Source organism: Artibeus jamaicensis, unplaced genomic scaffold, assembly GCF_021234435.1.
Source record: "Artibeus jamaicensis isolate MK-2021 breed Jamaican fruit bat unplaced genomic scaffold, CSHL_Jam_final contig_2259, whole genome shotgun sequence".
In the NCBI taxonomy this organism is placed as follows: Eukaryota; Metazoa; Chordata; class Mammalia; order Chiroptera; family Phyllostomidae; genus Artibeus; species Artibeus jamaicensis.
The window spans coordinates 6,778,304-6,800,561 of NW_026521468.1; the positions used below are offsets into that span (position 1 = coordinate 6,778,304).

The 22,258-nt window shown below is 46.8% G+C and overlaps 2 protein-coding genes across 5 annotated transcripts in view; both read left to right on the top strand.

Annotated features, from left to right (window-relative positions):
• Nucleotides 1-22,258, top strand: part of TNRC6C (trinucleotide repeat containing adaptor 6C) — a 110,867-nt gene that overhangs the window by 14,610 nt on the left and 73,999 nt on the right. The gene's annotated exons all lie outside the window — the stretch shown is intronic.
• LOC119058578 (NADH dehydrogenase [ubiquinone] 1 alpha subcomplex subunit 3-like) lies at nucleotides 7,187-7,526 on the top strand. The gene has a single exon (XM_037157886.2). It carries the CDS (start codon nucleotides 7,224-7,226, stop codon nucleotides 7,524-7,526), a length of 303 nt encoding a protein of 100 aa, XP_037013781.2. The 5' UTR covers nucleotides 7,187-7,223.

Here is a 22,258-nt window from a genome sequence, read left to right on the forward strand (position 1 = left end):
AAAATCTTTGTGACCTTTGATTAGACAGAGAGTTATAGGCACTAAACCAAAAGAAAGAAAAACACCATAAAAGAAAAAAGTGCATGTTCAGACAGTACAATATCCTTCAGCGATAAAAAGAATGAAGTTCTGACACACGCTACAGTGCGGGTGAACCTCAGAGACACCGTGCCCACTGCCCCGGTCTGTGTGGCTCAGTTGTTTGGGTGCGGTCCCACAAAGCGAAGGGGCACCGGTTCGATTCCCAGTCGGGGCGCATGCCTGGGTTGTGGGTTCTTCCCTGGTCAGGGCACCTACAAGAGGCAACTGATTGGGGTTCCTCACATCAATGTTTTATTTATTTGCTTTTAAAAAGAGAGGAAGGGAGGGGGAGACACATCAATGTGTGATTGCCTCCCAGGAACCTGGCCACCACACAGGCATGTGCCCTGACTGGGAATCGAACTGGCGACCCTTTGATTCACAGACCAGCACTCAGTCCACTGAGCCACACCAGCCAGAGCAACTAAATACAATCTATTTTTTTTTTTTAAGGATACTTTAAAAAAATCATATCAAGTGAAAGCAGCCAGATGGCAGGCATATGATGTTTCCAGGAAGGGAAAGGCTGTGGGACCCAAAAGGATGTTGGTGGTTGTCTGGGGCCGAGGGTGAGACGGGATTGGCTGCAGGTTGGCAGGAGGGGTTGGGGGGCGACGAAGATGCTCAGCAACTGGGTCACGGTCATGGCTGTGCAACTCCAAATTTACTACAAATCTTGGTTGTTGTTGTTTTTTAAGATGAAAAAGCTATCCTTATATTTTAAGGACATATGCATGTTAGTATATTTTAACATTTTCATTTTTTGAATTAGAAGTAAGATTTTTTGTCTGTTTTACTTGGTTTTATTTGAGGTTTGTATAAACCCTGCTGTTCAATGTTCTGTATAATCAAGGTGATAATGGATTACAACAACAATATTTTTAACTAGAATTATATCCACTGTGTTCCCAAGAGTAAGTCTTAAACTAATTTAAACTTAAAAATTTACAGACCTGTGGGTTGTTGGTAGAAGTGAAACAGATGCAGAGAGGTGGGGAACCTGAGAAAGACCGGACGGCCCTGGGTTCAAACCTCGGTCTGCTGGAAAACTGGTTTTATGTTTCTTGGCATAGTTAAGTGAGCAAAGAAAAAGACAAGGTACTAACAGATTAGTAAGCAGACACGTGTTCTAAAATTTATACTGCCAGTAGTCAGGCAACCAGAATTTTGGGAGAACATGCTCAGCCAGCCAAGTTTAACTGTCACCTCAAGGAGAAGGAAGCCCTTCGCGCGCACACTGCTGAGCGAGCGCGGCAGGGAAAATGCATGTGCGGAGCAGGGAGGCTCCGTCCCTCGTTGTCCTGGTGCGGTCATCTTTACCGTCTTCATTGAGGTTTGCTTTTCTCACCTATAAAAAACCGCGCGTGTTCCAAGTGCACCGTGGCATAAATGTTCGCATCGGCACGTGTGTGCCTGTGAAAGGGCCACAGCCGGACGGGGAGCCCACCCCCGCGCTGGTCACGCCGTGTGTCGGTGGGAGGGGCGGGGAGGGGCTGCTGCCCTTACAGTTTTGTCTATAAAGGTAGCTACACCTTTGTAGTTCAAAAAGTACCCGAAACCCAGCGGGTGGCTCGGTTGGAGCATTGTCTTGCACTGCAAAATGTTGAGGGTTGGGTTCCCGGTCAGGGCACATACCGAGGTTGGCAGTTCGATCCCTGGTCAGGGCACCTTTGGGAGGCGACTGACCGGTGTTTCTCTCTCACATCAATGTTCCTCCCCCCGCCCCACTTCCTCTCTCTAAAATCAGTAAACATGTCCTCTGGTGAGGATTTAAAACCATTTTTTAGCCCCGGCTGGTGTAGCTCAGTGGATTGAGTGTGGGCCTGCGAACCACATGATCGCAGTTCAATTCCCAGTCAAGGTACATGCCTGGGTTGCAGGCCGGTTCCCAGCAGGGGATGCACAAAAGGCAACCATACATTGATGTTTCTCTCCCTCTCTACTTCCCTTCCCCTCTAAAGATAAATAAATCTTTAAAAAAAAAATTTTTAAAAAAAGTTTTTAAAAAATAACTCATTTTTGTAGGAAGGTAATTATTTGTTAAATATTATTTAATCAAACCCTTCCTTTGGGAGCAAAATCTGTTCTTTTGAGAATATACAAAAGCCCTGTGGTTAAGAGACCATGGGACTATTACAAAAACAAGTTCAGCAACTAGGAGGAGCCGATACACTGTTGACATCTTTTCATCTGGCCTCTTAGACTTCTGAACACAAACCACCACCATCCACTCTTATCCTCACTTTATAGAGTCAAAGTCATTCCCAGGCAGAGAAGGAAAAAGGCACCGTCACAGTGGAGGGCCCTGTGCACCGAGTGAATGCAGCCATGGGAGACTCGCATACGGATAACCCGCGTCCGGGGGTCACGAGTGTAAGTGGTCTCGGAGTTGTCGATTCTGGGTTTCTAGGAATGCCGGGTGACTTGGGGTTTGTTTTTAAATTCTCTCAGCCTTAGTTTGCTGTTCTGGAAGTGGGCGATAATGCCTACTACAAGGTCAGAGTAGGGATTAAGTGGTACAGGGCCCAAGTTCGACGCTGGGTGGGTGCACACCATCTTCCCCATGTTCCGCCCTGTGAAGTCCATGCCTCACTGTCACACGTGTGTGCTGTTGTCCTCTGTTCCTGTGTATATCACTGCAGGTTCAGGAGTGTGTTTCAAATCTAGAGCATGGTGTTAGCATAGACATATGACATGACCTGGCCTGGCATAGACATGACCGTAGTAATCACTTCGGTAGGATTTGTGAGGTGGGGCGGGGGTGGTTTTGCCCTGGAAACATCCACCGTGCTGGCGTATAAATTGTTTGAGCAAATATGTGGAAGAGAGATTGAATTTGAATTCTTTGTAGACTATTAGGATTTGTTTTTATGATGATCGTATTGTCAGTTTAATTTACTCTATTTCACACAGAAGCCCCAGTTGGGGTTGCAGAAATGCATATAAAGCTTTCTCCTACGGCATTTAGTTATCATAGTGGTGAAGCTATACTCAGTGAGATCACGTACCTAGAAATACATAGTCACTCAGTCGCTTTATGCATAAAGCTCGATCTCCCTCAATTAGAGGAGTGTTAAAGAAGTGCAGTGCCTGCTGCTTGCGTCCGGATTGCGTGAGTCACTGTGACCAGATTCTCAGTTTACATTTGTCCCATGGCGCTTAGCCTTCTGCCTTTTACTATGATTCTACACGTACACATTTTCCCTCTCTTTTGTGAGATTATAAACTCCTTGAAGGCAAGAATCATGTTTAATTCTTACCGTTTATAAACTTTAGCTAATGGACATACATAGCGGGCACCCAGGAAATACTGCCCGATTGTGCGACTGGCTCCTCCAACGTGGCGGGTGGCGGGTCTTCCCCGGTGCCCGCTCTCCCGCGGAGTTGGCGGAAGCTCCTGGTGCCAAGGAACGCGCAGGGAGCATAGCAGCTCCTTTTCTGCTCCGTCCGTGGCCACCCTTCTGGTCTGCACTCTCCAGGGATTTTAAAAAATAGTGGATATTTCTCACCTGGTGCAAAGCAAAAGACAACTTTTAGGTCACATGGAAATAACATTTATGCAGTGTTAAATTTGTGCAGGACAGGGTCTTTTGAAGTAGTCCTGGAACCCTTTGAGAATCCAGAAAACCCAGATAGAACAAGGAAGAGTTTTAATTATGAAAGAATTTATCTCCAAAAAGCTTCTCCTTTTTAGATAATGTTAATAAAAATGAATTCTTTTATATTTTTCATGTTTACTATGTAAATTGCCTCAGAACTTTAAAAAGAGGGGAAGTTACCTAGTTTACTTTATAAATTAGTGCATGACCCTAAAAGACATGAAAATGATAAGCAACAAAGCTAACTTTAGATTTCCGTCACATAAATATAATCTGAGAATCTTAAAGTTTATCAGAAAGTGTAATTCATCATTATTAGTATTATTTCTTCAAAACCTCATCATAAGAAAAGAATATGAAACAAATGCAGCAGCATATTAAATTAGAATAGTAAGACCAAATGAGGTCTATTTGGGGAATGCAGAGATCTCTAATATTCCATGAGAGTAAATCAAGTAAGAAGGAGACTTTATAGGGTTATCTTCATTGCTACCTGGAAAGTCATTGAACAAAATTCAATATCCTCTTTTAAAAAAAATGGAATGCTGACACACAAGAATGCTCTCTGTAGATTATTTTTATCTTAAGAAATTTGTGGGTCTCCTGTGAATGAACATACAAGATATATTTTAGAGAGGGGGGAAGGGAGGGAGAGAGCAGGAGAGAAACGTCCATGTGCAAGTGCCCCGGCCAGAGATCGAACCCGCAACCTTTCGGGTCATGGGGTGGTGCTCCAACCAACTGAGCACCATTGGCCAGGGCAAAATTCAGTATCCTCCAGGACTTCTGCTTCTGGCTCAGGCAGACCTGCTGTATCAGACCACACAGGCCACCCCAAACTGAAAAGCTAGGGAGGACATAAAAATTAAATATCTGAAGGCACTGGAAGCTACTGTGACATCAAGGACGCGGAGGGGCCGAGGTCCCCGCAGGAAGAGCATTCCAAAGAGGCAGAGTAAATAGGCGGTGCTACATGACCCTCAGAGGCTTTTGTCAGCCCAGAAGCTGTGATGGAAAAGCTGAGCAGAGAGAACAGGTCGAGAGGTGCAGGAGTCCAACAGGCTGATGAGGCTGCAGCACAACCCGGGCCTCGGGGATGATGGAGGAGGAGGACGCTGGTAAACACTCCAGGCTTTTGGTGGGACCCCAACCCCCCAAAAGTTTTACCCTAGGAGTAATGGTGAATATAAGGATGATTCGGAAATGCAGCCCTCACAAAAACGAAAACTTAATTTTGATGTTATCATCCTTAGAAGAACTGAAAAAAAACCGTCACTAAGTTATTTTCTGTGAGACATAGTTCTCTCATTGAATTTGAGTTGAAAAAAGCTGCTATAGAGTAACCACTAAAAGGCTAGAACGAGAATTAATGGCTATAAGCAAATACAGAAGGAAAGGGGAAATGAAGTAATAAAAAATACTTAACTGGGCCAAAGAAGACAAGAAAGGAAAGAAAAGAAATGGAACAAAGAATAGATGGGTCACAGTTGTAGTAAGATGGCCAGGGTAAGTGACATCAAACAAAATAGAATTCCAGCATGGCCCGTCCCTGGAAATGAAGGAGATTCCAGAATGAAAAATGAGCCAGTCCGCCAGGAAATTTGTGTGTACATATTAACAGCTTTGAAATACAAAAAGCAAAAATCAATAGAATCAAAAGGAGTAAAGATAAAGTCATTACCACTATTTCTTCCTGAAGACATACATTAGGGAGAGCAGGGTATTTGATGCACGAATCGTCAGACCAGCTTTCACATCGCACCTCTCAGCTTGACCCTGAAAGCAGTCTCTCACTGTCAGTCACTGTCACTGTACCTGACAACCCAGTCGGGGATTCTGCGGGAGAGCAGTGAGGGCTCTGCTGGGGCATGGTGCTTTACTGTCTGAGCAGGAGGGGCCTCTGCCGGCAAATGCAGAATTGTTGCACTAAATTGGAATATAAGGCGGCCACCTGTCTGGGGCTCTTCATGCTGCTGTGCTCAAGGGGTGACTTTGCTGGCTGGAGTGCTGAGTGGTGATTGCTAAGGAGAGACGTAGCTGATGCTGCACAGCGGGGGTTCTCCGAAGTGTCTCTTAGCACGTACTTCTAGGCCTAACGGTAAGAGTGATGAAAATCTGCAAGCCCCCCACCCCTGCCCCATAAGGCAGGTCTGTGAGTCAGATTCGTTGGGCCACGCCGACCTGTGAGAACCCGAGTTGCTGAGGTTCTGACTGAGGACAAACAAGGTGTGGGGTGGTAGGTGGAGAGAGTCAGGGACACCATTTGTGTGACCTCGTGACCAGGCACAGAACGAAGAGTTGGAGTAAGTTAGTGTATTTTTTCTTTGCCCGTTCTATCTGTATGTTTAACTTTTTTCCTATTCTTTATTTTATATCCAAATTGTTAGGCGTTAATTTGACAGCTCAGTCTTTAGAGAAGAGAATATTAATGGACTGGGCTGAGCCGCAGGAGTGACTTGTGCATCCAGGGATGAACACAAGGGCAGTTGGGACTGCGGCTCCTCACTCTGGGGAGGCCAGAGCATCTTCGCTGACAGGAAGATAGGTCCACGCTGCCGGGCGGCATCGGCTGCTTTGGCGCATCCTGCATGTGGTTCGGGCTGTGCAGAGGAAGAGTGTGAAAGCCAGGCAGCCAGAGCAGCGGCTGTGCCCGTGGGCTCTCATCTCCGGCCTGTGAACTCGGTTCCACCAAGCGCAGCCTCGTGATGCTGGAGCTGGGAGGTGTGCGTGCACCAGCGGGTCTCTGAGTCCTGCTCACTAACATGAGATAGAAATAAGAAATAAAAAGGCGAAAAGATGTTTTTGGTTGATAGGTTGTACACCCAGAAAACCCAAGATGATCAGCTAGAGTTATATGATGCAAATCAGGTACATCAGGAACCTGACGGTCAGTGACCATTTAGACAGTACGTAGAAGATTCGATCCTGTGCAGAATAACAATAAATACAAAATTCCTAGAAATGAACTCAACATATATAGGGAATAAATATGGGAAAAAAATGACCATTTCACTAGAAGAGGAGAGAAATAAATTGAAGAGAGTTTCTCAAGTAGGAAATTAAATCCTGCAGAGCTTTCAGTTCAATTAATTTGTAGGTTTAAAGCTATTTTAATTAAAAAATAATACATGTTTGCCTGGATTAGTGTGGCTCAGTGGGGTGGACATCCTCCTGCAGACCAGAAGGTCTCAGGTTCAGTTCCCAGTCAGGGCGCGCGCCTGGACTGCGGCCAGGTCCCTGCTTGGGGGTGGTGAGGCAACAGATGGGTGTTTGTCTCCCTCTCTTTCTTCCTCCCTTCCCCTTTCTCTAAAAAAATTAATTAAAGTCTTTTTAAAAATACTTATTTTTCTGGGGAAAAGGGGAAGGATTTACAGGAACAAGTATAAAGGACAAATGGACAAAAACTAAGGGGGGTGGAAATGGGAGGGAGGTGGGGGGCACTGGGGGGTGGATTGGGATAGTAATAAAAGACAGAAAACTATACTTGAACAACAATTAAGTAAATACATTTAAAAATACTTTTCGGCCGCCGCCGAGACCAAGATGGCTGGGAGACTCGCCGCCTTCCTCAAGAATGCCTGGGCCAAGGAGCCGGTGCTGGTCGCGTCCTTCACTGTCGCGGGCCTCGCTATAGTCCTGCCCATCTTCAGCCCCTACACCAAGTATGCTGCCATAGTCAACAAGGTCACACCCTACACCTACCCAGTGCTCGTCCAAGATGATGGGAACATGCCCGACGTGCCCAGCTACCCCCAGGACCCCCAGGGCCCAAGCCTGGAGTGGCTGAAGAAACTGAACACCTCTACTGACCAGAAGGACATCCTATGGCCCCCAATAAAAATGTGAAAACCGAAAAAAAAAAAACCAAAAACCAAAAAACTCACTTTTCTTTTAGAACTTGACAAAATAAAGTTCTAATGGTTGTAAATTTCATCTGGAAGGATAAAAGCATACTTTCAAAAAATTTTTTTGAAAGTCATGAGGGAAACTAGTCGTAACAAATAACTAAAATTTTGAAAAACTGTAATAATTAGAACAGGGTGGTCCTGGCACAAGCACACAGTTATCAGTGCAGCAGACTGGTCTCCAGACCCACCTGTTACGTGCGACTCTGACCCACGAAGAGTCGGTGTCTCAATGAGTAGAGAAGGGGCATCATTTAGTCCCGGGGCACTGAACTGCCCACACACTCTGTTCGCTACTTGATTTAAAAAAAAAACAAACCACAAGGTAAATCCAGTGCCTACTATACAATTAAATGAAAAATTTTAGAAGATTTTATTTATTTATTTTGAAAAAAAGATGGCGAGAAACGTCCACTTGTGAGAGACACAGCCATCGGTTGCCTTTTGCTCACCCCCAGCCGGGAGCTGGCGCACAGCCCTTCCGTTCCCGGGCCGGCGGCGTGCAGTTCATCTGCTGAGCCACACCAGCCAGGGTGCAAATGAACTTGAAGTAAAGCGTCATTCATATTAAAAATAAATAAATCTAGGAAATAAAAATAAGCTTGGGGAATATTTCTATGCTAAAAATCTCATTAAAGTTTTTTTTTGTGGAATTTATGGAAATTTAAAACTTCTGAATGCCAAAAATAATTAAAAGGCAAAATAAAAATGAGAAAAATGTTTATAGCGACATGATAAAAGGTAATACATTTAACATATAAACTCTTACAAATTGACAGGCCACTCACTTAAGAACCCAGTAGATAGGCCAGAAGATATAAACAGTAAATTCACAGAAAACAAATGCATTTAGGTTGACAGATACGGGGGATGCATTCATTAATAATCAAAGAGTTGTAAGTTAGTTCCAATGAGGTACTTCTATCTGATTAACTGAGACTAAAAATTGTATTACTCAGTGCTGGTGAGGGTGTTTTTGAAATAAGCACTTTTGTACTCAGATAGTAAAAATATAGGTTATTTAAGTGCTTTTGGATAACAGTTTGGTTATAAGTATTGAAACCCTTAATTATATCCTTTTGTTGTAGTAATTCTGCTTCTGGAAATCTCTGATATTAATCACAAATGCAGAACAAACTACACGAAGGGAGTTAGTGATTAAAATAGTGTAAAATGAAAACACTTAAATGAACAACAAGGAATTGTCAAGAAAACTGATGTATATGTACACAATGACAGTATTGTGTTGTCATTAAAAATTGTACTTGTGAAGCTTGTTTAGTGTAAGACTACCTTGTTAAAATGAAAAAGGAGAATATAAAATTTTATATGAAGAAGTATTTCAACCATGTCTTCTGTTTGAAGTTTAGAAAATTCCCTGCACTGAACCAAGCATTTTTGAGAGTGTAACTTAGGGTGCTGGTCAACTGTATTATACCAGGGGTGGTATGCAGATCAGCGGTATGCAGATTAGCAGCATTGGCCTGCGCTCCATGCTTCATTGCATCTTCCCAACACGAGAATTTCTGCTCTGCATCTGCCCGCCCATTTCTCTTCTCTCACAGGAGACACACCTATGCTGGAGTGACTCCCTGCTGGGAACACACAGCCTACCCCCTCGGTCGCCTCCTCTGCCTGAGCATGTTTCCACTCCACGAGGGTGTGGCGATCATTAGCATCTGAGCGGCTGTGTCTGTATTTCAGAATGTAAAGACTTCTTCCATGGGATGTGAAGCTCCTTGGTTGCTTTTTCAATGCCAGACAGTATTCTTTGGGAGCCGAATGTTTAAATCTCTTTTGTGGTACATGTGTCTACAATTAACTATTAATGGGAGAAATAACATTAATTTTCAAGGAAACATTTCGTACTTTTACCTGAGAGGGGCAAAGGTGTAGATTTAAAGTGTAACAGACATATTCTGGACCATCTTCATTTCACGTAGTTGTGTGCTCACTATGTTTTCTAGAACATGAGCTCTTTGAGGGCAGGGACCAGAAGACTGTCCGGTGCCCGGACACTCCCAGTGTGCACAGGTCGCATGGAGCAGAGAACTGCCACTTTGTGGGAATTCTGCAACCAGAATAGGCTCATTGGATATCCTCGAACCTAAAGCCGCACGTCCTGGCACATGGGGCCCGGCACGAGCAAGCCATGGGCGCATAGTGGGGGTGGGCGTTTGAGTGGCTCGGTCGCCCTCTGAGCCTGGTCTTTAAATGTGGGTGTTCTTAGCCTCTGGCCCAGGCCCCCTTTCCTCTTAACCCTGACCCCTTCCCTCTGGGTCTCCCCTATGACTGTGGCTTTAATCGATACCTCCATACAGATGTCCCCTAAGATGTGCCCCTGCCCGAATGTTGGCGCCCAGGTGACACATGCAGCAGCCAGCTCCCTTCCCGGTGCAGTGCAGGCTCAAGCACCTCGGACTCAGCCCATTCCTTTTGCAGCGTGGTCGCGGGAACCTGGAGGCCTCCCTGTCCCTTCTGCTCACACCCTGCTTTCTGTCCCCAAACCTTTGCCGCTCCCCAGAGCTGTACCAAGTCTGAACTCTCTCGGGCTGACCCCAGGAGCCTGCTCGCTGCTTCCCACTCTCCACCCTCCGTCTTACAGCCCACTCTTCACTCTCCTCCTTACAGTCCATTTTCCACATAGATGCCAGAATGGTCTCCTAAAACACGAGTGGGATTGTTACTCTCTTGCTTAAAATTCTTCAGTGGCATCTCATTGTCCCGAGGATAAAAACCAAAGCCTCACCCTGAGTCTTCCTGAGCAGACTTGCTCTAATGCTGTGTCTTCATTGCCCACAGTCGTCGCCTGGGGCCGTCCCCACGTGCTGCACTCCTTCCCGGTGTCTCATACACACACACACACACGGGTGTCCCCACATGCTGCACTCCTTCCCAGTGTCCCGGTGTCACACACACACACACCCAGTCCAGCTCACCACCCTTTGGAGTGCAGCTCATGTGCACGGGAAGCTGCCCCTGCTCTCAGGCTGGGCCGGAACCCAGCCCCCGTCACCTCTGAAGGGAGCTGTCTTTCCCATAGAATTGATTTGGGTTTTTTAAATTCATGAAATATAAGTATGGCCTCAGTATATTATTTATATCATCCTCATAAAGAATGGCCTAATAGCAACCGTAACAATTTGTATTCTAAAATTTAATTGATTTTTTGCTCTGTAATTGCACAGGGCAGATAAGTTTGATTTGTTATTTCAGGAGTGTACTGCATGTTGTTTGTTCTGAGAGATGCATTTTCCCCAGTTCTAACATCTCTGGAATTGGTGTGCATCTTACCGAAATCGGCATCTCACGGTGTTGTGGGCGGCACTTTTCTTAGTGGTGCATGAATTAATGGCGTGTCTTATACTTGAAGGCATCTTAGATTTGGTAAAATTTGGTATTTTGTAACAAGTTCATAAGTTCATTCTGGGAGAATTTTTAAAAAGATTTTTAAATTTATTTTTTAGAGAGAGGGGGAGGAAGGGAAAGAGAAATGTCAGTGTTTGAGAGAAACATTGATTGTTTGCCTCTCACAAGTCCCCAAGTGGGGTCGTGGCCTGCAGCTCAGCCATGTGCCCTGACTGGGAATCAAACCATCGACCTTCCAGTTTTCAGGCTGGTGCTCAGTCCACCGAGCCACAGCAGCCAGGGCTCATTCTGAAAGATTTAATGGGAACCTGGTGATGCTCAGTCGTTCTGTAGAAGCATTAATAAGGCTGTTATCTCCATGTACAGGCGGACAGGCCATCTGTCGGTTCCACAGGCCGGTCATTGTCCCTGAATGCATTCTCCCCTTCCTCTGTTTGGGAAGAGCTCTAGATGGACACATGCAGAGACATTTCCCCAGCCTTCTTCGTATCCAGTTGCGGGCATGTGAATAAGTTCTGGTTTAATGGGATGTGAGCAGAAATAGCATGTGAACTTCCAGGGCATGATCCAAAGAGAAAATGACTTGCTCTTCCAGTCATCTTTTTCCTCTTCTAGCAAATGAATAGAACCTGGGTCCTTGATAACCTCGTGGAACAGCAGGGCCTGGCCAGCCTCTGCACTGTGGGGGAGAAGCCTCTTGGGGTCTCTTTGTTACCGCATCTTTGCCTGTACTGTAACTACTGTATCATCTCAGGATTGTCCTGCTGGGGCTCTTCAGTTTCCAGAAAACAAAGTCAGCCTTACCGTGGAAAGCTGGAGCAGACGCTCCCCGTCTTGGGCTGGAGTAAAGACGTGCTCCTTAGGGGTGCAGTGGGGCATGGTGCACGCAGTGTGTTTGAGAGGCAGGCAGACCTCAGCTCGGCTCACGGCCCAGCCACTGGCTCGCACTGGGCTACTCCCCGGATCCTCTGGGCTTCAGAGTCCCCTCCTTGGAGATGCAGGTGACCTTCACTGCAACAAGATTATTTTGAGGAGTAAATGAGATCATCTGTTTAAAAGGCCTTTCTAGCTCAGGGCTCGGTAAATGACAGCTACTGCTATTATTAGTTTTTCCTAAGACCACAGCCTCAAACTGTCTGCTGCCCTAGTATTTTTTTCAGTCGGACTTAGTGTCTGTGGAGGATTATTGCCTTGGCTCCCTGGAATTGCTGAGTTTTGGAAAGTTCCCTGTGTTTTCCCATCATGCTTTTGGTTGTGCAGAGGTTTAGTAAAGCCTAGCCTTTCACATTCCGTAGGGCATGAGAGAACCGTCCCACACTTGACTCTGTGCCGCCTATGTGAGGTGTCCCTTGACAAACCCGCGGTTGAGCCCGCATGCTAGGGCATCTTTTTATTCTCTGCAGGGCTGGCGTGTGTGCTCACAGTTAATGAGAAGCCATCAGGGACAGATCGAGGAATCGAATCATAAACTGTTCCATCATTTGGAAAGCTGCTGATTGCTCTCACTGTCAGGCAAGTTGTAGGTCAGCTCGGAGTGCCCGTGTTGGTCTGTTACTAGGCATGGTCCAGTGAAAGGCCTTCCTAGGCTTTTTTTTTTAAGAAATCAGAAATCAGAATAGTATCAACCAGCAGTAAATTGATTTTGTGAGAGTGATAGGAAACATTGCTTTTTTAAGAGGCTTGATGAATGTAATAACTGGGTACACTATTCATACAAGTTTACGTCCTTTGAGTATTAGAGTTGATTTAAGGCAACAGTCCCCAGGCAGTAGTTTAAGGTGCAGAAACAACAATCTCTGGCTAGTAAACACTTACTAGTTACCAAGTATGTGACCCCCCTCGGGGTCTCAAACAGGTCTAGCACCTCCCTGCTTTGTGCTGATTGAGATAGGGACTGAAGACTAAACCTGGTTAGGCAGGCAGTATGGCAAATTACAGAACTCTTTTTTTATAGTTAGGTAATTTCCTAGGATCTCTGGCCAGATGTTTTTTCCATATTAACCTGTTGTGTGTTTAAAATGGAAAAGTAATGTTTTTTCTTGGTCTGGCTGGTGTAGCTTAGTGGATTGAGCATGGGACCATGAAGCAAAGAGTTGCCAGTTCAATTCCCAGCCAGGGCACATGCCTGGGTTTCGGTCCAGGTCCCCAGTAAGGGACACGTGAGAGGCAACCACACATTGATGTTTCTCTCCCACTCTTTCTCCCTCCCTTCCCCCTTTCTTCCCCCTCTCTAAAAATAAATAAATAATATCTTAAAAACAACAACAACAAAGCGATTCTTCTAAAAAAATTAAAAATAAAATAGGAAAGTAATGTTTTTTTCTATAACTGATATTTTTGAGGTAGGTTTTTTTCATTTCTGAAATACGAGTTCATAACTTAAAAAAAGTTTCTTGGTTGATTCGAGAGAGAGCAGCACTGGTCTCTCGTTCCACTTCCTTGTGCAATCACGGGTCTGGGCTCATGTGCACACTGACCATGTGCGGAGTCCTTGACCTCAGTGTGTCTGGATGACACTCTGACTGACTGAGCTACTAGCCAGGGCCAAGTTTTTACATTTTTAATGTGAAATACTAATAATCGTTTCAGTTTCTGTGATATTTTTCTGCACAAATGTACTTGGTCACATAACTATTTTCTACCATGGGTTTATTATAGAGAACTTTGAGGCAGGCATCTGAGGTCTTTATCAGTGTATGACTGTCATTGACCCGTGACCCTTTCCTACCACCCTCACATACGAACCCAGGGACTGGGCGAGGGTGGCGTCATCTCTTCGAATTTGACTTTCCCGTTGCACAGCCTGTCCTGGAGCTGTTTCTGCCTGGTGTGTGCACTTGCCTGCTCCCCCGAGTCTGAGCCGGACTTGGAGCGCCGGGGGATTTAATGGGTCCCCAAACAGCCCGCAGTTCACAGCCCGTGTAGTCTGCAGAAGCAGAGTCTTTAATAGAGAGCTGCCCTGACGGGTGGCCCAGGCGGCCATCCCTCCCTGCTGGGGCTGTGGCTGGGGCCTGCTTTTTTGTAGTCCTGGAGGAGCCTTTTCTGAATTTGCCCAAATGCACCACAAGTTTTAGACCGTGGAAATATATGGTGTTAAAAAACACTGGCAAGTGATACTAGCTAAATTCTCGCAAATAGAGTCTTCCCCACCTGTCTGTTTTGATGTTTAGGTTATGGGTTATTAATTAAAGTTAACTTGTTTTATACTTTGATGTCATTTAGCCACATTCGTGATATTTATTGATTGATTGATGTGACAGTATTAAAAAGTCTCCAGTTTATTGACAGGGTTGAACTAGGCTCTAATTTAAGGATTCTTCTGTCAAGTGAGGAGTGAAACCATGCAGTGATGTGAACAGGGGAATTTTAATTTAAAGGATTGCTAGGTATACCAGGGGGGTGGACTGACGAAGGACTGGCCCGTCAGAAGTAAAGAAAGCGGTGCAGGATGTGGGAAAGCCAGCAAAAGGAGCAACCATTGCCCCTGGGCTGAGGTCCAGACCTCACTGGAGAGGGCACAGCTGTGACTCACGAGGTGACAGAGAAGTCACTGACCACGATGGTGGTGGCGGTGGTGCAGGTAGGGGGAAGCTGCTGGATTGGGAGGTGAGGGTGGGGGAACATGCTGCTTCCACGGTGTCTATAGCGCCCTCTGCTGGAAAAGCTTAACATTGTGCCAGCCAGCAGAGAAACACATCTCTAGGGCCTGTTTTCCGAGTGGGCTCGAGATGAGTGTGGAGCTGAGAGGGAATAAATTGGTAAATCGCCAGCACACTTCCCACCTCCCAGTTCCTTAGTAGTTGGAAGGAGACACGTTTGGGGACAGCATGCTTATCATTAGTTACACAGTACATACTTTAAAGTCTCATTTTTGTAACCACTGGACGGCCCGCCGCACACTGGGACGGGCCGGCCAGGACTCCTGTGGCTGACAGGCGGCCCGGAGACTTGCTTCTCGCATGTTAAGCATCTTTAAAGTACATATATTCTAGGTGAGTAGGTGGTAATAGAAAAAATACAATAAAGATTAAATAAAAAGTAAAGAACGCATATTCAAGTGTCATATAAATTGACTATGAAAATGGTGTAACATTAAAAAGTATAGTGTCATCTTCTGACTTAATTTGAGGTGGCTTTAAACTCAGAAATGAACGAAAGAAAAGGTTTTTACAAAATGGTACTGATAATTCCTATACTTAAAATTCACAGGTTAATACAGTAACACCAAAGCAATTTTTATAATGGTTAAAACTGTCTACTGAGCCTGGTTCGTTTTGAGACATCATAATTAAATAGCGCTAAATACAGCCAGCACTTGCCGAGTGAGCCTAAATCAAATAAACAGATTGCCAAGAAACTGTACTTATCAGGGCTCTGGTTACAGGCGACAGGGAGTGATCCTGTGTGGCATGCACGGAGGGAAGAGGGGCTTTCGGGAGGGGCTGACAAGCCAGGCTCAGCAGCCCCCCTGCGCTTGGCAGTGAGGGGTGCAGTCAGCGACACGGATCTGTTCACGCCATGTGCCACTCAGTTCAGCGTGCAGATTCCAGTGGAGGCACCAGGCCCCAGAAACGACATGTCCCTGGGCTTAAAAAACATTTGTCCCAGAGACGCGAGTCTCCATTTCTCAGCTTCCACGGCTTTGTCGCTGGCCCCAGCAAGAGGCTCCCCCAGCGCAGCTCCTCTGAGCTCAGTGCCCCCGGCCCAGCTCTGGGAGGGCAGCGTTGTCATCCCTGGAGCCACTGCCCTAAAAGTCCCTGGAGTTCTTGTGACAGAGACGGCTCTGGTCCTCTGGGGAGACTGGACACAGTTAGCGAGTGGGGAGTGAGGAGGCCGAGCGGCCCCAGTAACAGGAGGTGATCCACTGTGCTGTGCAGAGAAGAGCCAGCCAAAACGAGGAACGTCGTTTGTTCTGCGGCAAGAAGCCAGTGGAAGAGGGTAACAGGCTGGAGAACACCTTGGGGAGACCGTCTTTTATTGAATCCTGTTCTTTCGTACATATAGGGAGTAATCAACTGACAAAATAACTGGACATTTGGACGATTTCTCCACCCAGAATAGTTCAGCTGTGGGCTGGCCACATTCCCAGTCTTCCTACTTAATTTCATCTTCTCACTCGCCGTCTCCCTGGGAGCGGGTGCCCAGAGAGGGCGCCGCCTCCTTCCCAGCTCTCCCTTCCTGAGGCCTCCAGGACAGGCATCGTTCCTTTCTCCACCCAGTCTCCTCATCTGGTGACTGCTAAACTGTTTAAGAATAGAAGAAATTTACACATTAAGAATCCAGATTATGAAAAATATTTTCTTTCTAATAAAAGTCACTATAGTAGGGACCCATTGCAGGGCGCCTTGCCATACAGGGCATGATGTCAGGCTTCTCTCGAGTAGGTACCATGGTGCGGTCCACTTGGGTCCTTTGATTCGCTCTGGGTGCAGAAGCGGAGCCCCGTGGCAGGTGTCCCGAGTCTGCACCGCTCCAGACACATGCCAGTCAAAGCAGTGCTGCTTTCTTAGCAGGGCGACTGCTCCCAGCGGCAAGAAACTGGAAATGAGGTGCGTGTGTACGAACAGAGGAGTCCTCGACGTTCACTCCATGGTGTATACGGAGCCGTTAGAAATGATCAATTAAATCTATCATTGCAGGAGGGGTGAGGGCCCAGATTCTGGCCTGCCCCCCAGTGAGAACTGCAAGATGCAAAAAAGTTTATATTATAGTTAATATTATGTGACTCAGTCCAAGTTTACAAAGCATGACCATAGTAAGTGCAAAGTTGTGCTGCTCTGCGTGTTTGCACACTGAGCAGGGAGTGCGGGGAAGGGGCATGTGCAAGGGAGGTGGGGCAGAGTGGGCCTTCACAGGGGTGGGGGGGCGAGAAAAGGAGAAACAATAAAAACGTGCAGGCACACATATAAAAGCTTGTGTATTTCAATGTAATTTTAAAAGAAAGTTGAAGTTAATAAAGTTTAACAATGAAATTCTCCAACCTAATCATTGCTTTTCCTTACTCCCTGTGCACCTTGACTTACAAGCCCGCCTCACAACTTTCCACACAGAAAAAAATACTAGTTGACTCTCGATGGTGGATACATAGAATTTTTTCATCTTCTGCTGGGTCAAGAAGCTTTCCAGATCTAAATTTGAAGTCTTCTCACCAGCCCTGAGAGGTAGATAGAAATTGACTAAATGTTACTTGATCATTTCAGAAAAACAAAGCTTCCCTAGGAAAAAAGTATACTGACAGATTTTCTCCACTATAAATTCGAGCTGAGATTATGGACCAGAAACGGATACCAGAAATGTCCTAGACGATGACAAACTTTTCTTAGGGCCACAGAAGCAGAAGACAGTCCTGCCACCAAGGTGCTTCCAGCCCAGAGGACAGGAACAACACTCAGAGTTTGCTGTAGCCGGGACCTGCAGCCCCCTCATTGTAACAGAAGGACAGCACAGGCGGGGGTCCGTCCCCTGGGTGGACTTCGCCCTCGCGCTTACTGCACTTCGTGTACATCTCCATTTTTGAATCATGGAGATTGGACTCACCATTCATAAGAATGTCTTTGAAAGCACGTGAACTCTGCTTTGTTCACTCCTGAAATCAGCACTTAAAGAAGAGCACTCAAAATGCCATTGTTCAGGAAATATTTTCTAAGAATCAACCCTTCTTTTTGTTGCTGGTTCCTGCCGCAGTAAGTAGCATCTGTTAGTTGTACAGTTGCTGAGTGATTGGATTAGTGCGCGTGCCAGTTGGTCTCGGGGTTAGGCTTTCTAGGAAAGGAACCGATGAAGGTAGCTTAGACCTTAGACAGAAAGGGAAGTCAGGGCCTGGGTTTCATGAAGATGAAGGACAGGTGCAGCGGAGACAGAGTCAGGACAGGTATTCTGGTCTCAGGATGCAGGACAGAGGTGTCCGGAATCCCAGCAGTGCCGCAGCTCGCCTGCCGAGGTCTAGTAGCTGATGCTCTAGAGAAAGCACCCCAGTGATCAGGGCAGAAGCCACGCGGGTTGGCATTTGAGGCTGCCTGCTGCCAAAGTGACCAGCTCCCCCGACCCCCCCTGAGCAAAGCCCACTGTGAAGCAAGTCCAGCCCACACCTACAAAGTTAAGTGGGTTTTCAGTGCCTCACTTTTAAGCTTGAGTGGACAACCGGAGATGACCAGACAACTGAGAAAAGCCTCACATTGAAGGGAGTCCAAAGGGAAGAAGCACCAGAAAGGAGACAAAGATGATACAGGCCATTTAGAAAAACTCGGATATTGTCAGCTAGACCAGAGATAGATGCTTTTGCATCCACAGAACAAGAATTGTGTTATGTAAAAAGAGCAACCATAGAATGAACGTTGTCGACAATTTTAAACATCGTGGAGTCAGAAATTCCATCAGAGGGTTGGAAAACCGGTTGAGCCAAGCCACCCAGAAAGTGGAGAACTACGATAATAAAAAGAGCAGAAAACAAAAGATGAGTTGTAGATTATCAATCCAAGAGCTTCAGTATGTTGTCTTTTAGAAAACAGAAGATGTTTTTAAGAAAACAAAATGGAAAGAAGTGTCTATATTGAAAGCATCAGCCAAATGCTAGGCACAAATAATGGAGCAGAAAGCCGCTTGTGCACCCGCACGCTCGTCATGACACTTCAGAATTCCAGGGTTGAAGAGAGGCTTAGGGAAAAAATCACCTAAAAAGGCCCGATGATGTCAGGCTTCTCTCGAGTAGGTACCATGGCGCGGTGCCTTTGAAGATGATTTCCAACCTAGAAGTCTATATTCAGCCAAGTTGTCAGCGAAACAGAAAGGTAACCCAGAACAGTTTTTAGACTGCATGGTCTAAAAAAGTCCAGACGTCACCTGCCCACAAGTATCTTCCTTGAGAAGATACGTGAAGAGGTTTTCCAGCAAATTGAGAGCATAACTCAAGGAGGACAAGGGAAGTGGCGAGATGACTGACCTGCCAAGTTCAAGTCAACACCAGTGGTCGGCGGTGGGGTTTTGCTGAGGAGTTTGCACATGTGGTTGTTTCTGCCTGATCTGTAGTCTCCTCCTTCCCACTGACAGTCCAGGTCAGTCGGGCGGTGCAGTGATATGAAGAAGTTTATATGAAGAATAATTAAAATATAATACAAGAGTAAGTGTAGGCTCCAAAAAGACACACAAATGTCCAACAAGCATGTGAAGAGATGTTCAACAGTATCAGGGACGTGCAGCTCAAACCCACAGTGAGAGAGTGGTCAGATGAATAAGAACAAAACAGATGGTGCTTGGCCGGGGCGGGAGCAGGCGTGTGGTTCGGGCAGGTGGCCGTTGAACGGGGACAGTCTCGGTTCTGCAGGGTGAAAGGAGTCTGGGAGACTGTGCGGCGGGGTGAGCGCCACGCTCCTGACCTGGACACCACAGAGGGTTAAGACTGTAAATGTCACGTGTGTTTTGCCACAAGTAAAATTTCTTAAAATATAAACTAAGGAGAGGGTCTACTAGAAAACTGGAAGCAGAGTACAAGAGGAAAAGAAAAACCTTAGGAAGTATAGAAAAAAAAGAGCCACATGAGGAATTGAATGTAATCACAGCATGCCACCTGGCTCTGCAGTGAACATTTATATAATCTTTTTTTTTAAGATTTTACTTATTTATCTTTAGATGGGAAGGGAAGGACAGAGAGAGAAATACCAATGTGGTTGCCTCTCGTGCATCCCCTGCTGGGAACTGGCCTGCAACCCAGGCATGTGCCCTGACTGGGAATCGAACCGTGATCATGTGGTTCGCAGGCCCGCACTCAATCCACTGAGCTACACCAGCCAGGGCCATTTAATATGTTCTTTATAACACTTATATATAACACAAATGTTGTGATGTAAATGTTATAAGTAAATGTTTATGTATAAATGTAGCCTTTACATATAAATAAATAATGGCATTTAACAATGTAGCGGAAAGCCGTGCCGGGGTGAGGTAGGGTGCTGCAAGAACCAGATCCGCGTCCATCATTCTAGATGTGAAGTTGCTAATGACTCGACTCCGTAAGTCAGGAGATGGCAGTTCCGGCCTTGTTTGGAGACGCAGAGGGATGTGTCCCATACGGGAGTGAGTGATTGAGAAAGGATGCGGGAGAGAGGGAGCGAGACGCCCCCCTTTGCAAGGGTGCCTCCGTGGAGGGTCATGCAGAGGGCTGTTCTGAAAGAGCCGGGTGGCCACGTCTGCCTCTCCGTCCCGGAACAGGGAGCCTGTCTCGTCATTACAAGGCTTTTTTTTTTTTTTTTTTTTTTAAAAGATTTTAGTTATTTTTAGAGGGGAAAAGAGGGAGGTAGAGAGAGAGAAAAACATCAATGTGTGGTTGCCTCTTGTGCGCCCCCTACTGGGGACGTGGCCCACAACTCAGGCATGTGCCCTGACTGGGAATCGAACCGGCGACCCTTTGGTTCACAGGCTGGTGCTCAGTTCACTGAGCCACACCAGCTGGGGCTGTTACATAGCTTTAGATTGTGTGTGTTTTCTAGGAGCGTATATTACTTTACTGAGTAAAAAGGTGATTTGACGTTGGTGGTCTTAGTTATTCATGAAAAGTGGCAGAAACTGGGCACTGAGAGTTGGAAGGAGAGCAGATGACCGCTGGCTGGGGGACGGGACAGAGCTGCTGACGGCACACTTGGCACCGTGCTCTGCCACACGAGTGTGAACTCAGGCCGGAGCTCTTTATTTGGATGTTTCATTTTGCTGTTACAGTAAAACCTTAACAGTACTGCTGCGGGGGTAGCTGGCTTGGATTAATTTAATTTTCAGGGTAATAGAATTAAGCAAAAATCTTTTATTCCATCTATTGAATATCTGTTAACAACAAGCTGTACTTGCCTACTTTATTAAGTTTACTATCTGGAGATAATTCAAGGCTTTCGCGCCCTGCGGATGAAGACGGTGCAGCATTCGGGCGGACAGCCGCCTCTGCCTGGGTCTTACTTGCTCGCTTTTCCCCAGCGGCGTGGCTGGGGCTCGATGGCGATGGCGCCACCTCCGCGCTCACAGGGCTTGCCTGGCCCTTGAAAGAATGTTGTGAGTGCAGATTTCTTAGTGAAAACGTTCCCAGAAAGTGTCACCTGTGAATCATGTTTTCCAAACTCGATAAATGAATGTATGGCCCTTCTTTAAACGTAGTTTTTCTCAACCTTGGCTGAGCACTGGAGGCCTTAAAAAGGGCTGATGCCCGAGTCCCACCCCAGAGGGCTCCTGAAGAGGTCGGCAGCCGTGGCGCCGGAAGCTGTCGAAGCTTCCCAGGGGATTCTGATGAGCAGCAGCAAGCTGGAGGACCGCGATTTCACAGGAAGAATGTTCTCTGAGCACACCCCCGTGTTGATTTAAATTACTTTTTTTCAGATAGTGTTTAAATATGTACAGACTGACCCTAGGTTGAAATATCTCGTGCATGTCGTTGTACATAAAACATGTTTACAAGTGAAAAACAAACTGCAAAATGAGCAGATTCGAACCAAGCGTTGATGGGCGGGTAGCGATGCCTGCGGGGCTTCCGTGCGTGTGCACCTGCTACTTCATCCGTGAACCCCCCACGTGTCTGTCCGGCTCCAGCTGAGAGCCGGCGGCCATGCAGTGGGACAAGCAGAGAAGGTGTATCATAAAGAATACTGAGCCTTGGGTGAAAGAGCAACTGTAGAAAACCACGGCACTGGGGCCGAGGGGCCGAGGGAGAGGACCCGAGGAGGACTCCCTGGGAGAGTGCCGTCCTCAAGGCCGGGGTCACCCCAAGGAGAAGGTGTAGCTGCAGCCCACTGGGTGGCAGAGTGTTCCCTGGAGCACAGCCGGTAGCCAGTGGCACAGGCTCACAGGAAGTGGGGGCCCTGGTAGCAAACTGCACCCACATGGCTGTGCTGGCGGCTGTGCAGAGGGAGCCGGGGGTGTTCCTGCGGCAGACATGGAGCATGCGGTGTCTAGTTGGGAGAGCCATGTCATGGGGAGGACCATGAGGGACAAATGTCAGGGTGGGACAAGCAGCAAGAGGCCTTGGAGCACACAGTGTGTGTTGAAAGGGTCGCACCTCCAAAGAGTCGGACTCGGTTGGGCTGGGCCGGGACCCAGGGATCTGTATGGTCAGTAAGCGCCCCCACGATTCTGAGGACTGTGGTCCCGGAGACAACACTGAAGGGTGACAATACCCGGACCTGAGGCTGGACTGTAGGGACCGTGTCTTACACCTTTTGTGCCCTCATGGCCTGAGGAGGGGCTGCTGTTCGGGAGGGGGCTGAACAGATGCCCAGCAAGCCCCTCCAGAGGCGGGCGCCTTGGTGTCGTGCCACAGGCCTGGTCCAGCGG

Bases quoted from the DNA above. Each gene is read 5' to 3' on its own strand.
- LOC119058578 (XM_037157886.2), top strand. From the start codon at position 7,224: ATGGCTGGGAGACTCGCCGCCTTCCTCAAGAATGCCTGGGCCAAGGAG.